Below are 18,757 nucleotides of genomic sequence, written 5' to 3' on the forward strand. Positions count from 1 at the left end.
GCCATTGCTGGTTTTGAAGATGGAAGGAAGCAACGAGGTAAGGAATGCAGGCAACCTCTAGAAGCTCAGAGAAGCAAGTAAATGGATTATCCCCTAGGGCTGCCAGAAAGAACTCAGCTCTGCCAACACTTTGATTTCAGTCCGGGGACCCAATTCTGACTTCTGACTTCCAGAACCACATGATACTAAATGTGAATCATTTTAAGCCGTCAAGTTTGTGGCAATCTGTTATAGCAGCAATATGAAACTAATACACTAACTACAACCTTTTAAGATAGAACAATTAGATAAACATAAATGCATGGATCTTTTAGTATATACTTATGATAGTTTAGATCACCTGGAAACTCTATTATTTTAATATGAATATAGGCAGTTTTCATTCTATTTGGGCATGTACAGATGCAGGCAATCAAAAATAGTGGATAATAAGAAGATTCTTCAGAATTCTTATAATTTCTATTTGATTAATATCATTTGGTATTCTAGGAATTGACAAATTTCAAATAAAGTTCAGAACCCTTTCTGTGGAAATCAAGTTCAAAGAAAATTATAAAATTTTCTTCATTTTGCATCTTATTATTTGCTTAACTTGCTATGGTCTGAATATTTATGTTCCCCTAAACTTCAAATATTGAAATCCTAACATGCCAAGCTGATAGTATTACGAGGTGGGGCCTCTGGGAAGTGATTAGGTCATGAGGCCAGAGCCCTTATGAATGGGATTTGTGCCCTTATCAAAGAAGCCCCAGAGAGCTCCCTTGCCCCTTGAACCACGTGAGGTTACAGAGAAAAGACGAAAAGGTGGCTGTCTGGGAAGTGGACCCTCACAAGACACTGAATCTGCCAATGCTTTGATCTTGGACTTCCAAGCCTCCATCACTGTGAAAAATAAATTTCCATTGCTTATAAACTTCCTAATTTATGGTATTTTGTTACAGCCTGAACAGACTAAGACACAATTCTTGCTTGCTTCCTGTACCTCACTGACTGTAGAAGGCAGTTTAAGTTCTGTATAAAGCATATAATGTCCATTCACACCAAACAACTTCTTCCTTACCACATGGGCAACACATGACTGGATACTTACAATTTCTAGACCCTCATGGCCTAAAGCTTGAGATCTTGGCTCTTACTTCTCCCTTGGCTCAGATCTCATGACACTTCCCTTCCCTCAACCCCATCTTTGCACTTCTGAAATACTTTGAAGTACTTTGCACTTTTCTAGGCCATGTTCAAATACAACCAGCATTATAATTTTCTGCACCTTTCTATAGTCAAAATAAAACATTTCTACCCCAGTACCTTTACAGAAGGTCTTACACATGGTAGGACCTCAATAAATGTTTGTTAATTGTTCTGAATGACTTGCCACATTAAAAAAAAGTAAAAGAAATAGTGAGAAATGACAATAGTAGAACTAATATCACGAAGTGACTAATGCCCATAGGAGAGAGCAAGGAGAAAAACAGCTAATGTTAATAAGAGGACAGACCACTGTCAGCTTTATTCCTGTGGGTGATGTTACCAGAAACGATGACTAATCTCTCTTTAACATGCTCTAGCAACTGGCATGGCTCCATTTTTCCACTTGGCTCTGTTGCCAAAGGTTCTACTGCCTGGCAAAGACACTTTAAGGGAGAAAACTGAGCTTAATTCCTCTACCCTTAATTATGCTTTGACAATTCTTTTCAGCTTTTTAAAAACTCTCAGGCTCAAATACTGCTGCCATAGTCTTTCTTGTTAAGCAAGGCCTAACTATTCTAAATGAACCTTTATTCTTACTAAGAAATATATCCAAATAAAATTCTAATATAACAGGTTTAGCCAACATTATCAGTGTTTGTCACATCTTCTAACATACGGATTTCCCATCAGACTTACTAGAGTAAAAGAGATTACCTGAGAAGAAGTACGTGTCCAGGTACAGACATAAGTTGACTGCTGATAATATAATGCAACTTAAAAGAAAACGAATTTCCTTAGTTGAGAACCTGACATCAACAGTTCCTCAGAATATTCAAATTCTATCTATCTTCACAGTTATTGCTATTAGGCTGTTGAATAAGTCTAATACATCAATTTGCAATTGTTTGTCTTCCAATTTTCTGTGCTATGGATCAGCCACTATCCAAGAGGATAAAAGTAAGTTTCTGTGAAAACACATAGCACCTTTCCTTATCTCTTTTGCAATGTGTTTTAATGAGATGTTCATAAATTTCCCTACATTATTAAGAATATCTTTACTATGGGCAAGAGTAAATAGAATTTTCTGATTTTTCATAATTATTAGCCAACTTTTGTGTTATCAATATGCCAATTTTGCCCAGCACAATTACTGTAAATAATAGAATCTCTGCCAAATTATTTATGTGTGGTATGAAAACTGAAGTGAAGAAATGCTAAATTTATGATGTAAAAACTCCCAAATAGAGTATTTGCTTATTTACTCATTTTATTGCATCTGTCAGCATGGCCATTTAATACCTCCATATAGTAAAATGAAAACAATGGATGCTCAATGTCTTAATAAGACATTTTAGTCTAAAATTCTTTAACTTTATGCAGTTACCAAGGATAATACAACTATTTCTAAATTATTTGATGTATGGCAGAATTAACTGTACTGAATTCCATGCACACTTTATTTTACAATTGCAAATGCATATTGATATGGAAACTTCTAAAATTAATTTATTTAAGTAGACAATTTTAAGAAAGAACAGATAGAAGTCATTGCAAGACAAACTAAACTCATGCTGAGTCCACTTGCGATAGTTTCTCATATTCATGGTCCATCTCAAACGAGTAGGTTGATAATGAATCACAGTCTTCAAATTTTACTTAGATTTTTAACTTCTTATTTAAAGAAAAATATGTTATAACATACTTTACACTTTGTAGGTAAACTCTGAAGTAATGCCAGAGATTATATAAAAAAACAACAAAGAATGAGTGTATATGATGTAGAGTGTATATGAAATGGTAATACTGAGATAAGAAATAAACACTGCACATGATATACACGAAATTAGTTGCTTACATTATCATTGATAATAATGTTACTATCTCAAATACACTGTTCATCCCAAGTCAATTCCAATATCTGATGTCTGATTTAGATGGTAAAAGAAATCTTGTTAATATTGGTGTGCACAGCAATGATTGCTACCTCTGCTCTTATTTCACAGCAAGGTTTTCTAGACACTTGGGACTAACAGATGTTGAGGAAGAGAGCACCAGCCAATGGTACACATGTTGACTTCAATTGTTTCCAAATAAAATTGTCCTGGCATCTTGTTGGCAGACACAACAAATGTTTCAGGGATGCCAATTCAGGCTGAAGCGGGTCCCCAAAGCAAGTTTGAAGTTATAATGATTCAATTTTTTAAAATTAATTTTCTGTCAGGAAACAAATAAAGTTTTCATTTCACACATTTTCAAGGCTTTTATTGGCTTTAGGATTTTTCTAGCAGTAGTTCAAAATCCTGTCTATTTACAAATGAATCCAGAAATATCTTCCTGTGTTCTGCACCTGAATTCTATCCTCCTATGTTCTGTATCTGCATTCTAAATTTGAGCTTTCCTATAAAATCCTCACTTTTTCCAATTATGAAATACAACCAAATCTATGTATTGTGTAGTTTTCTGGTGCTCTGTTTAACTCGATATAAAAAACGGATCCTTGAATTCAATTTTCCATGATTATCTTTAACAGATGCTCAGTAAATCTTATCCACTATATATGTCAAAGGAACTCTTTGCTTAGAGTAAGCAGAATATGGCCTGATGTTCTAAAAGCATGCTAAAATAAGCCTTTTAACACAGAAAGTTTTATATCAGTACCATTTGGAGAACTCAAAAAAGTTAGGAGAAATATAAAGCACCAACCTATGCAAAGATGAAGAAACATTGAGATTAAATTTAAGGAAGAAAATGAATATGTGAGCTGGGGATGGGAAAGGAGGGGGCACACCATTATTTTTAGCATGTATTAATGCTGACAAGCTCTATATCTTGTACATGCCTTCCTGAAATCATTTGGACAGCGCGTGAGAAGGACTGGACAGCAATATGATGCTAGTAGGCAACATGAAAGTAATTGCTTATTCTTTCCATTAAAATCTTTTTCCCTGAGGTCCACTATGTCTGAGAGATATTGCATATCTTTTAACACAAATTAAACAAAATCCATTTTGGCTTTAATTTATGTAAAAATAACTTTGTTTTATCAGGATATAAAATTATCATTTTCCTTACTATATGAGCCTTCATCATACATCAGTAATGCTGTCTGAAAAAACAGGTATTATGTTCATTCAAAATTTATCTTGACAGAACAAGAAGGACAAAAAGTTAAACATAAAATAATACTGTACAGATACAATACAGAAATATTGTTTGATAGCTGTTACTTCAATTTAAATTTTATTCTCAGTGTTTATCATCAAGAATTTAGTGAAGTATTTCTTAAAGCCATAATTCTTTGACACTCTTAACCATAAGATTTTAAGGACTGTAAATTAATTCAAATATGGTAACATTAAGCAAAGCTTCCAAATTTAATGGAAATTAAAATAGCATTGGAAAATCCTCAGATGAGTACACTGATGCATATATATAAACATTTAAGGAAATCTCGTATTTTCTTCCACCGTCCCTCAAACTCAAACTCCTCACACTTGCTGAAAATTTATAGGACTGAAAACTGGATTAATGAAAGAATATCACCTATCAATATGGTAGATTAAAGACTGCTGCAAATCTTTGTCATGCCCCATGAAGAGATGCAGTTTATTTTCCCTTCCTTGAGTCATAGTTGGCCCTGTGTGCAGAAAAGAGCTAACATAGCTGTTTTGTGTCCGTCTATCTGTTATGGGCTGAATTATATCCCCTGAAATTCATATATTGAAGTTCCAATTCCCAATACTTCAGAATGTAACTATATTTGGAGATAAGGTCTTTTAGGAGGTGATTAAGTTAAAATGAGGCCATTTGGGTGGGCCCTAATAAACTATAACTAGTGCCCTTTTAAGAAGAGGAAGAGATGCCAGGGAAGTGCATGCACAGTATTTTGTCATGGCAGCCCTAGCAAACTTATGCAACATCCTGAGAAAGGTCTGCTTGCAAGGTTGGCCATCAGCTGGCTTCCGAGAACTTGACTGGTAAACAGTATCCTACATTACATCAAATTTTCCATCAATGATAAGAGTGGTTCATTATTCCTAAACCATTTTTAAAATCAATATTGTTTATGCTGAACACCTGATTTCTCTCTAGAAGTTTGTAATTTCTGTATGACTAGCCACAGGGTTCCTATATGACCAGCTCCCAATAAAATAAAATTTCTAATCGTCTTCACTGGGTAGAAACACCACATACACTGCCAGGAGAAGAGTGTCCGTGTGCTCTATATGACTACATGTTGAGTTCTGTGAGTCCTTCTCACAAATCTCTGAATGTAAGAGTTGTCTTGGGGACCATCAACACACCTTGTAACCGCTTAACCAATAGAAGGAGGTGAGGTAAAAGTGTATATTTTTGCGTCTAGTCAGCAACTGGCCTGGCAGCTTCTATTTCCTCTTCTCCTGGAACATTCACTCTGGGGGAAGCCAGCTGCCATGGAACAAGTCTAACTACTCTAAAATCACCATGCTGTGAGAAAACTCAAGCTAGTCCACAAGTAGTCATCTTGTCTACCCAACTTGAGTCTTCAGATAACTCCATTCTCAGCCTATGTCTTACTGCAACTACTTGTAAAACCTCAAGTAAGACTGCCCAGATAAACTCAGGCAACCTACAAATCATAAACAACAACATTAAATTATTGTTTTAGGCTGTTAAGTTTTGAAGTGGTCTATTACACAGAAATAGATAAATGAAATCATCATTTTATTTTACTTTTAAGTCATCAAAAATAATTGCTTAAAATGTGCATATCTTAGACAATAGATCCCTCTTAACATTTATTCCCATTAGGGGAACACATTGGCATCATTTTGTATTTAAAATATTCTCATAAATTGAGTCCTTATATATATAATCATAGTGTAATTTTATATTCAAAATTCATCAGCTATCCCTTGGATATATATTCTCCTGCTTATTTCTTCCACTAAGCACTAAGGAGTCATGTTTCTGTCCCATAATTATCAATTTATAAGAATACACATCAAATTACAAGTAAAAACTATCTTTACCTGTGTGGTTTTCAGCTATCTGGGAGAGAAAACAGATTGCCAGAAATTAGTCTTCCTTGTAGAATTGACTATTAGCCCCAATAAAGCTGACATTATCTGTTATCTCACATTTTGTCCCTTTGCCTCACTACTACTAACAAAATTAAACCAAATAACAAAACAAGCCTTCATTAATCTCTATATCATGATATGTACTAATTTGCAACATCAGAAAGATAGCAAAAGGGGTAAAAAGAGGCAAATATAGAGAACATTAGGATCAGGAATAATCTTTGACATAGCTCTTTTTTGATATCCCACATATAATCTATTAATGAATCCAGCTGACTCACATTTAAAGGGTGTCCACAATCCCACCAATGCTTACACTCTCACCTTTTACCACCCCAGTTTAAGCTACCATCATCTCTCACTTACAGGAGCCCTGAATTCCTTCTTCTACCATGTCCCCTTGCTGCCTACATCTACACTGAAGTCAGAGTAATAGTTTTAGACTAGAGTCTGATCATGCCATTTTTTCCCCCAAAACACTCCAATGGTTTCCCATCTCATGTAAAGTAAGATTCCAAGTCTTTACTATGGCCTACAATGACCTTCATGGTCTGGTTTCTCTCTGACCTGATCTCTTATTACTTGCCCCTCGTTCACTCTGCTCCAGTCACAATGACTCTCTAGTGGATCCTAAAAAGGCTAAGGTGTTCTCCTGCTTCATATCTTTTTCATTTGTTGTTCTCAAGCCTCTTCCTACAGATAAATGAGTGGCTTTCTCCCTTTCTTCCTTACTTTCTCTGCTGGAGTGGCCTTCTTTGACCATCCTTTTTGAAACAGCAACAAACTAGAGAGTCACTTTCTGTTTTCCAAATCCTGCTTTATTTTTCATCATAACATTTATCATCCCTACCTGATATGTTTTACATTTATTTGTTTATTGTCTATTTCTCTTCATTAGAGCCCTAATACTACGAAAGCAGGAATTTATTCTGCGTTGTTTACACTGAGCACCAGTGCCTAGAATATTATCAAGGACATGGTTGGTACTCAATAAACTGATTCATCAACAAATGGAAGAACCCATTCTAGACCATCAAAAAATGACAAGAAATGCAAAATATACCATTTGGGGCTCTTTCTGGGACATTGAAAAAGTGATTTCCAATAATGAGAGAGATCTTTAAATTCACAGAATGAAAAACAACAAAAACTCACACACACACAAATCTAAATTTACACAGGATGTATATACAACAGATGCTGCTGTAGAGGTCATGCCACGATCTGACTCCTTTCTCTTGGAGTCTGCAAATGTGCTCTTCTCCATTACGTTGTTAGACAAAATAAACTGACTCTACTTAGAGTACGATGTTATAACATATACAGAGTAAAACATTAACAATGCTTTGTTCATGATGTGGTTTTTCCCAGTATCCAATGTGACTGAATAATGTTCCTTTAGTGTAGCTTGCATTTAGGAGGTTATTTGGGAAATTAAAGAAAAATATACTATGGTGTATTCTTGATAAAAAGATACCATATGTCCTTATGGTTACAGAAACTATTTTATATTTCTTTTTTCCAAGTAATGTTTTATTCAAAAAATTTACCAGTTTTCCATTAAGATAAATTCATTATATTCACTCCTTCTCCCTCATAATTAATGAACATTTTCATTAATTATTTTTCATAAGAGGAATCTGATATATGAGGCCATCTGAATACTCAAGAGTATAAAACAAATAGCATGACTCCCAGGAATGAATATTAAACACTATTCTTCATCAACATATATCAGAATAAAGGATTTATGTTTAAAATACATTTCTACTCTCACTTTTGGAAATAAAGTACAAGGTGTTGAGTGGAAATAATTCTGCTTCATGTTACTTATAACATAGCGGACTGTCTTGCCCTAAACTTAGAGATATCTCTTCCATAAAAAATAAGAGTTAACACTTATATGCTGTTTACTATGTCCTATTCTAAGCACTTTGCATTTATTAACTTTCTATTTACCAACTTTTGGAACCGAGTGAAGGAGTGGTTGCTGTTGTTATCACTTTATAGATGCAGAAATTGGGACACAAAGTAACTGGCTCAAGGTCGCACAAATAGAAAGTGGCAACTGGGATTTGGTCGCAGCCATTTCACTCACTAGGCTACATTGCCTCTACTGTTCCCAACTCTATTTTCTGCTTTCTTAAAAATGAATACTTGTGGCCAGCCCAATGGTTGAGTGTTAAGCTTGTGTGCTCTGCTTTGGCTGCCTGGGGTTTCGCCAGTTCGGATCCTGGGCATGGACATAGCACCACTCGTCAGGCCATGCTGAGGTGGCATCCCACATAGCACAACCAGAGGTACTCACAACCAGAATATACAGACAGTTATGTACTGGGGGACTCTGGGGAGAAGAAGAACACACACACACCAAAAAAAAGATGGGCAACAGATGTTAGCACAGGTGCCAATCTTCAAAAAAAGAAAAAGAATACTGTTCATAAAATAGAAATAAGTGATCATTATAGAAACTATAGAAAACACTTTCAAAAAGTATGATTCATCCAAATAGTTGATGGTTGATAGTTGCATATTTTCTCCATTTTTTTTTCTACATGCTATTTTATATAATTGAGAGAAAACTATGCGTGTTACTACATGTTACTAAGTCCTGACTTTAGGCTCTACAGTCAAGTGGAGTTAAGTATCATATCTCCCCCTAACATTCCAGCACTGCATGGCAGGATACATTTTTGGAGACCTTAACTTATTTCTCTATTTCCTCCTCTCTGGCCTTTGCTTAAACAAGGTGGCTCTTTGTTTCTTAAAGTGAGGTTTCTAAAAGGTACACTGAGGAGAGTTTTCCAGTGCCCTGGCCGGTTGAAGGAGAAAGGGATAATCTCCAAGAAAAATTTGAGGAGAGCTTCTCCAGTCTAGACTAAACCGTGATTTCTGGGAATGAGGAAAAGGAGTCAGAGAACCTGGGATTTCACAAGAAGAGGAGACCCAGGAGAGAGCCCAGTACCACTCTGTGTCGGCTCCTGGGAAAGGTGGCTGGACCTCAGAGAAGGTGGCTCCATTGAATATTCTAGGCACTGGATACCCAACCTTATTACACACTCCAGGAGCCCAGCTATCAGAGAGAAGCAGCAGTCAATGGGCCGAGAAGGCAATGAGTTAGTTTTGCTCATCATTAGACTTTAAAGATTGGTGAATGCAGAGTATTCTTCAGTGTGTTTGTCCAGTTTTGAGTAGAGTCTAAATTAAAATAGAGTTGAATTTGTTTCTTTCCTGTTGACTTTATCACAAGGTAACAATAAAAGTGTGGGTAGTATAACATCTTTTTATCATATATCTAATTAAAGAAAAGATGCTTTTGTAGGAAAAGGGACTAAAATTGAGCCATCATGCTTCACTGAGGCACAAATAAATTTAAAAAAATGTGATAAACATGGTTGGCAAAAAAGAACATGGCCCAAGATCAAGTGCACAATTATGAAGGGCTTAGGAACAATCAGCCACCTTTAGCTTCAAGAGTGTTAGTTCCAGGAATGGATTGAGGCTGTTAATAACTACGTATTCACAAATAAATAAATTAAAAGGGTCATCCTCCTAAAGAACAGTAATATTTGGTGGTCCAAGACATCTTTGGTGTGGAACATCTGACTGAACCTAACAAAAGGAGAGTTTTATTAGATTGGAAGTGATTAGACAGTTGAGAGAAATCATGGAGAATGGCAGAAAAGGGTAGAATGGGCACATCAAAATTAATACAGTCAACTTGGTTCGGTGTTATTCTACAGAAAACAAAAATTCTAAGTAATGTTAAGCCATCTACTCCGTTTTTTCTCAGACCAAAGTCTCACTTAGATGAATGATCTTGAACTTTTATGATTCGTTTACAGTTAGTTGATAAAACATTTTTCCCACCCATGTGAAATTAGTTATCTATTGGTCCTTCCATAATGAGGTAGAGGCACATATCAGACCACGTGTGTACATAGTTTATGAAATGCAGAATACTTTATTAAAAAAATAGAGGTTATATATTTACCTTTTTTTCCCCAAATACATCTCCAATGGTCTGAACAATTATAAGAACTTGGAATCCTAGAAACTTCTCAGCACCAAGACTGTGACCGGGAAATCTGCGGGTTTATTACTTTATATGTGGAGGACTGTGAATTATACTCCTTTTTCTATGAAGGGATACACTCAAATGCTTTCATGACCAGGCATGAACACAATAGGGAATGATGATGACTGTGATGAACTGGCACTCATGTGCTCTGTCAATGGAGAAACACTACTGATCTCTAGTCAACCAGTTCTATCTGAAAGAAAGGTACAGAGTTCCCAGATCTTGCAATTGTTTAAGGAAAGACTGGATGGATTTTTGTGGGAAATGTCCTTATTTTTGAAAGACTATCTAATCCAAACAAAACACTACAGCAATGGGTTTTAAATGGCAAGGACAAGAAGTTTAGCAGAAGGTGAATTACTCTCTGGAGGAGAATAGAAGTGAGTAAGTATATGGGGCTTGGACTGTCTTTCAGAGAGATCTATTTTTGTTTAAAAGTTAAATTGGAGAACAAGCTCCAATATTAATGGTGTTGAAAACACTGCCTTAGTGTAGAGAAGAAGCAGCTGGTCCCAAACAAGATGCAGTCATCTTTAATGCACGTATCTCTAAAGTTTAAGCTATGTCTCTTGTCTGTAGGAGATTCTCCAGGATGCTACCCAGTTTGCTTCCACATTTAATTGAATAGATCTTACTGTGGTACATTCCTGTTGATGCCAATTTCTCATCTAACATTTAAGTCAAGAATAAAGGTAGACATACTAGAAGGAAAGTAATTTTCAGGGTTTTAAAAATATGTATAACACACCGTTTGTTATTATTTGAAATTCTATGGTTAAAATCAATTTAATCTAACATGATGTAATGTATACAGAATTTGAAATATGATGTACTTCCGAAAAAAATAAAAATTAAAAAAAATCAATTTAATCTGAATGTCATTCTAAATATAATTTTTAAGGAAAGCATTCATCTTGATAAACACCTAAGCCAAAAGAGCATGTCTTCCTCCAACTGCTATACAAGTGCTTCCGAAATAGATTGAGTAAAAGGATGAAATACTTCTCTTTTAGTAACCTAATTAATTCTTAGGAGAAAAGGTAAAATCAAGTCCCTCAACCGGCCACCAAAGCTTATCTTTCAGAGGCCTTGCTCTTCTAAGATTAAGGCAGATGTTTATGGAGTTGGGTGCTGGAATCACCATCTTAGAAAAGAAAGCTAACAGGTTAAAGAGAATTAATCTTATTTTAACATGAAAGACCATGACCCATTCAAGGGAAATGAGAAAAAACAGATAATCATTTTTTTTACTAGTTATCTTGTTGGTAAAATATAATTTTAAACAAAGTTCTAGACACAAATGAATTACAATATCAGGATTTTTCAGGATATGGTCATCAGAAAACGTAAATGTCTTCTATGTGTTATACACATTTTTGCAATTATAATGCATTATACTGCTAAAATATATTTCAAAATAATTTCTATATACTTGGTGTTTATATAAGAATAAATAAGTATTCTATTATTCATGTACATGATAAAAATTTATAAACTAAAAATAAAAGAAGCAAATGTGGGAGTTTTACTTCAAGCTTTAATTTTAGATACTTTTAAATACTAGTGAGATATTTTTCTATCTGACAAAACTTTTTTAAAAGAATATAAATAATATTTCTTTCAGAAAAGAACTAAATTAAGAAGTGCTATAAGCACATTGGCTACCAAAAGTCAATACTATATTTTATAAGTACTTGCAAGTTTTAATTGCTTATAAAACCACTTACACACATTAACACAGGAACAATAATGATCTCTTACAACCAGTCGGAGAAACTAACTAAAACAATTATATTTATATTAGCTTTATCTCAGCAGATTTTGAAATATATCTGACCTTTTCTTTTATCTTTGTTAAAAAATACATTAACTTTCAAGGACTGTAGTCATTATCAATATATTAAGAGAAAATAGTTTTAAGTGACACTTAGAGAATTCAATTAAAATCTTGTTAAAGATATGATTCTTTTGTAAATTTTGTCCCATACACCATAAGATGGAAATATCAAGTAAACATAAACTTTGAAACATTGGTATTATTTTCTCCTTTTACTGTAGAATAATAATGAAATATTTCTCAATAAATAATGTAATCAATTCTGATTACAACAATTCTCTGATATAAAAGGAGCTTTTACCAGTTATTATTGTCTATCATTAAGCAACAAAGCATCCACACTTAGAAAACTAAAGACTGACAATGGAATTCATAGCTTTCTATTATTTTCATTTTAACAATACAGCAAACATTGAGTATATGGAAATCCATACCAGCTACTGTACCAGGTGTAAGCAATATGAAATTGAATAAGATGTAGTCTTCATATGAAAAAGAAAAAAAACCTACAACAATAACAATTTTATGATAAAATACAAAAATCATGAAAGTCATAATGAACCCCAAAATGTGCGTCTACATGTCTTTACACCAAACTAAACTGAAACTATTGCATATAAGTAAGTGCACCATCGCGACTTTCCAAGATTTTTTCCCCCAGTATCTTAAGGATTGCTATTATTTATAATAATCCTAATGAAAGCCAAACATCCCTGGTAAAATATAAAATAGCTTATCTAGAAGCTTTCACTTACAGAGAACCATCTAATCTTAAATAGCAAAACAAGAAAACGACTTCACATTTGCAATGTATATAGCGTCCCAAACTGAAGAATTATATTAATCATACTACTCAAATACCTATTTAAATATTTACTTAAACAGTTTTAAAATATAATGTGTTTGGAGAAATGATTCCATATTTCAATTCTTGATTTTGACTATTATTTTGTAAAGATTACATAATTAATTAATTATGACCCAGAGTCATCAATGAAAATTTAACCATCTAACGAAAATTTAACTACTCAATAAGGGCTGAACATTTCATTGTAAACTTATTGCTTAAATTACCATAAACAAAAGAATTGAAACATCTAATTCATGTGACATCAAACTACTACAATGAAATCACTGTCTTTTAACATGGAAGGCTAACAATGTGTTCCATAAAGTAGTAATTTCTATTTCAAACTTTTACCTTTATTTACCAACTAGAATGACAACAGACAAAAAAAAAAAAAAGATTTTGACATTTGAAATAAGATCCTTACAGATTAAAGCAGTTTACCTCACCATCTATTCATGAACTATCTATCTTAACACAGTAAAATAAATATTTATTAACTATCCCCCAAATAAACAATTATCTTTTGTTTGTTTATTTTTTACCTTGAAAGGCAATGGCTCTTCAGTAAGAGGACTAACAGGAAGCGAGGTGGTGCTACTTGCTGGACTCATATCTGCACTCTGCAAGGAAAAGAAAATCTAATTAAAGAGAGACATTTTGTGGGCTTTTTTTCTTTTGGGGAAGATTAGCCCTGAGCTACTACTGCCAATCCTCCTCTTTTGGCTGAGGAAGACTGGCCCTGAGCTAACATCCCTGCCCATCTTCCTCTACTTTATATGTGGGACGCCTAACACAGCATGGCTTGCAAGTGGTGCCATGTCTGCACCCAGAATCCAAACCTGTGAATCCCGGGCCACCGAAGCAGAACTTGCGAAATTAACTGCTGAGCCACCGGGCCGGCCCCTGTAGCCATTTTTATTATTCCTAATTTAGAACCTAATCCTTACTGTTAAAATAAAAAAAAAAGTATGGGTGGAAAAAAGTTCAAGCTATTATTATATAATGAATCACTCCTTATTTAGAAATAGTTCATTGAGAAATCAAATTATCATTTCTCAATGTACATTTCAAGTGCATTTATTAAATACAATAATCATGTTTTTTGTGTTAAGATGGTATTTGGTATTATATTTGCTAAATTTCTATTTTTAATCTCTTCTCTAAACATTAAACAATATCTGTAATAATTCACTATGTTGCTCTTTTTATGTCCTTCAGACTGATTTTCAAACATGTATTAATCTCTCATTCATTTTTTCTTTTATAGACGTTTAAATCATTACACTCAATTTTTATTTATGATAAAAAGCATATCTGCAATTAATATACAATGGCAAAATGAAGAAATATTGAATTTTTAAAATTCCCATATTCATAGCTCCTGACATTTTACAACCTTTCTTATTATACTCTGCTAAAAAAAATTTAAGGACAAAAGATTTAGACAAATATAAGAGAACTTTTGGAATGTTGCTAATGCTATTCTTCTAGTCTTTAAAAGATATAATCAATTAGAAATTCCTAAATAAGAGATTAGCCTAAAGAGATATGAGTTAGAAGCTTGCCATTATTTTTTCTAAAAGCAAGAAAGAGACACGGATAATAGATAGCAACAGAAGTTACTTTACTACATTCTTAACTCTTTCAGAGAAATTCTTCCATTTAAGTAGATAAATAAAACATCGAAAAGAATGCACAACTACATTTTTCACTTGAACTCCAAATGTACACGCACACAAACACAGAAAATTTTGCAGTAAAGATGAAAGCAAGAGCATGAATCAATGTTGACTGAGATAAGGGAACAAGAGGACAAGTTTGGCTGACTTAAGTTCCAACAAAAGAACACATTCAAAGAATAGATGCCGCAGCTGCTACAAATTCTGAGAGTCTCTTTCTGTTTAAAGGTTATTTTCAGTTCATTTGATTCAAGTATACAACAAACTGGACACATTTTAAATATTCATTAAAATGCAATTACTTTGACTATCAAGTCCAGAAACAATGGATAAGAACTATAAACACAAGAACCCCGATACTCAGTATAATTTTTATATAACATGTACCTACTTTAGAAATTGATGTAAGCCTGCACATTGAATTAAAATGTGTAAAAGAGGAAATTAGGTAAAAATTGAACAATAATCTACTAAAGGAAGCAGGGTAATACATGCAGCAGCTAATTGAGGTGAATTGTTTACTGCCTTTAATTTCTAAATTTACTCAGAGTTTCTTGACCATTTATTTGATCAAAATCAGGAAATATTCTGAATTGCTGACTTTCGCTATCTGATGATATGATGTCATGGAGAAACAGAAACATAGGAATGAATTTACTGCAGGATTCTAACATAATAAATGAGTGAAACTTTTATGCAGAAATAGAAAAACAAGTCTCTTGAGCTGTTTCTCTCATTAGATTTCTCATGAGAAATTAAGCAAATGATAGAACACAGTTCATACATAGTTGAATTATCTGATATTTCCCTGAAGTATTGATATTCTGCGTAGCATATTCAAGTATTACATCCTTAAAAATCATATAGTCCGGAACATAGATGACATTCAGCTGTTAAAATTTAAAAGCCTAGATCATATTCTTGTAGATGAAGGTTTTGAACTTCCATAAGAAGATGAGCTCAAAATCAGGCTTCATGTGAACTTCTTTTAGGGCTGAGGTCTCCCACAACTTCCCAGAAATAAACGTGTCATTCCAAGCACTGTGGAAAGCAGATTTAAAATTCGCATCATGTAACCTTGATCCTTTGAATGTCATTCTTAGAGAAAACTTTGTTCTAGCTTTCACTTTCAAATCCATCTTAGTGTGACACTTTAATTCTATTGCTGTTAGGAAACCTTGAGAAAAATATTTTAAGAAAACAAATCAATCTTACATGACAACATCTGACAAAGTACACTTAATTATCAAGTTGAGGAATACACAGCAAACAACAGAATAAAAATATCTTCATTTTTAGCTTATTGTTTTCCCATTTGTGTTTCAGTGATCTGTAATTTAGGTGTCATTCCAACTTATCTTCACTTTGAGATAAAATACTATAGTAAATCCTTCAGATATAAATCTTATCCATACTTCATATTTTAATTCATTTATCCTTTCATTCAATGATAGCAATACTAATGCAATTGTATATCAAAATACAAATTAACGAAGTACTTCATAAGTTACATTTGATGTTCTCAAAAGATAACAGCATGTGTATTGCACAATTTTCTTCCTAAAATATTTTGTTGGAATAATGTCTTCATCTGCTTTTAATATATTTCAGAGACTCTGAAAATGGTTGGTTCACATAATGTGAAAGTCAATCCCATGGGAATATAGAAGTGTTATTCTGTGAAAGAAGTAAATCATCTCAACAGAAGGAATCTCCTTAATTCTCAAGTAACACATTCAGGTTTTTGACCCATTGGAGGCTGCACTAGATGTTCTTGACAGGTTATAAGAAGCCTATCCTAATTCACTAAGTGTCTTCAAACTTGGTTTTCTGGTTCTGAGTTCAATAGACACCTGCTTCTTTCCAACATTAAGGTGATTAAATGATACGAACCTAACATTTTGCCCACACCTAAAAGGCTATTTCACCAAATTGGCAGACTTTCTCCCTCTCTGTTTCTCTCTCATGTATGCTAAGTTCTCTTTTATTTTTCTCCAAATTGAGCAAAACATTAAGTACAATATTTAAGTTCAAAAATAAAATCTAGACAAGTATTTGCTTCTGAGCACATCAGAGACATTCTCACGAATATCACCCTCTTCTCATGCACACCGTTCTTCAGAATTCTTTCTATTCACCTAGTTTTGAAGAAAATATTCACTTTGTTGTTGCTGTTTTTAGGATATAAGTTCTCTAAATTTGCAAACTATCTCATTCTTTACCTCCAATCCATCTTTTTTTTTTAAATCAACTCTACTGAAGTATAATATACCTATACTAAAATGCAACTTTTTAAAGTGTATAGTTAGATGAGTTTTGACAACTGTATCCACATGTGTAACCACCACCAAAATCAAGATATAGAATATTTTCATCATCTCAAAATGTTCCCTCATGTTCCTTTGCATTCAAGTGCCTCCCATCCCTGGTTCCAGGCAACACAATATGCTGTATTACTATAGGTTAATATTGCCTTCCCTAGAGTTTCAAATAAATGGAAACATACAATACGAATTATTTTGGGTCCGTCTTCTTTCACTCAGCAAAATGATTTGGAAATTCATCATATCACCTTGTGGCATGTTTCAGTAGTCCATTCTTTTAACTGTTGCATAGTATTTAACGGAGACCACAATTTGTTTATCCAGTCACCTGGTGGTAGTATTTGTGTTGCTTCCAGTTTAGAGCTATTATGAATAAAGCCATGCTGAATGTTTTTGTATATATCTTCTTGTTGACATATATTATCAGTTCTCTTGAGTAAATACCTAACAGTGAAATTACTTGGTTTCTGTGGTAAATTTATATCCAGTATTATGTTAACTTCACAAGGAACTGATAAATGTTTTCCAAAGGGCTTGTAATGTTTTACATTTTCATTAATATTGTATCTCACAAACACTGGTATTCAGTCTTTTTTTTGTTTGTTTTTAATTTTATCCATTCCATAGGTGTGTAGTGGTAGCTCACTGTGGTTTTAACTTTCATTCTTATGGATGACTAATGATGTTGAGCATCTTTTCATGTGCCTATAGACCATTAGTATATACTGTTTTGTGATCACTAGTATATCCTTGAAAATGCTTTTGCAATTCCTTGATGTCTAATGAAATTAAGTAACCTTAATATTTGTACTGTTTAAATTCTAGTGCAAGATGCTCACAAAGATTAATTTGTATTTTAGCAAAGAATCTCCAACATTTTAGCCAATCTCACTCATGAGAGGGCTTAACCATATTTTAATTACAATAATCAAAAGTATGGTGATATTATTAGCTTGTGCGTGTGTTGAGGGAGGGGAGGAAGTCTTTGCTAAAGTATTAAAAATTTTAAATTAATATACAATACTTTCATCAGAGTGAGTGATTATGGAACTTCCTGGACAGACGGATGGCAGAAGGAGAGAAATAAAGTTTTAGGTGGGAAGGAGAACAATAATGCCTAGAAGAGTAATGTGTCTATCATCTCAGAGAATGGTTCTCTTACAGTTGGCTCATCTTTTACTCTGAGGAAAAAGAAGGCACAAGCAGAAATAGAAAGAGCTACTTTAAATAAAATTTTAAGAGACAAGATGAGGAATATTATCCTCTTGTTCAAAATTCTCAATGGAATAAAAAGTGATTTAAGCACATAGAGAAGTTCTGCAAACACCATGCCACTCTAGCATATTAAGAGCTGTCACAGAATGTTGGTGAAGAGCAAGTACCAACAGGTTTAAATGAAAAAGACACCACATCAGAGGAAAACAATGGCAGGAGACTGCATAGAACTTTTCTTGGCTCCTATGAGATGGCTCTTAAAAATGTATCTGAAGGGGCTGGCCCCGTGGCTGAGTGGTTAAGTTCGTGCGCTCCGCTGCAGGCGGCCCAGTGTTTCGTTGGTTCGAATCCTGGGCGTGGACATGGCACTGCTCATCAAACCACGCTGAGGCAGTGTCCCACATGCCACAACTAGAAGGACCCACAACGAAGAATATACAACTATGTACCGGGGGGCTTTGGGGAGAAAAAGGAAAAATAAAATCTTTAAAAAAAAAAAAAAATGTATCTGAATAGGGGG

At 34.0% G+C, this 18,757-nt stretch overlaps 1 protein-coding gene across 9 annotated transcripts in view; it reads right to left on the reverse strand.

Moving 5' to 3' along the window:
* CCSER1 (coiled-coil serine rich protein 1) overlaps positions 1 to 18,757 on the reverse strand; it is a 1,207,616-nt gene that overhangs the window by 703,459 nt on the left and 485,400 nt on the right. For all 9 annotated transcript variants that reach the window (XM_070614289.1, XM_070614290.1, XM_070614291.1 and 6 more), the window contains one exon: positions 13,562 to 13,639. In XM_070614289.1, coding sequence (XP_070470390.1) covers positions 13,562 to 13,639 — 78 coding nt within the window. The remainder of the gene's footprint in view (positions 1 to 13,561; positions 13,640 to 18,757) is intronic.

The sequence above is a fragment of the Equus przewalskii genome, chromosome 3, assembly GCF_037783145.1.
Source record: "Equus przewalskii isolate Varuska chromosome 3, EquPr2, whole genome shotgun sequence".
Taxonomy (NCBI): Eukaryota; Metazoa; Chordata; class Mammalia; order Perissodactyla; family Equidae; genus Equus; species Equus przewalskii.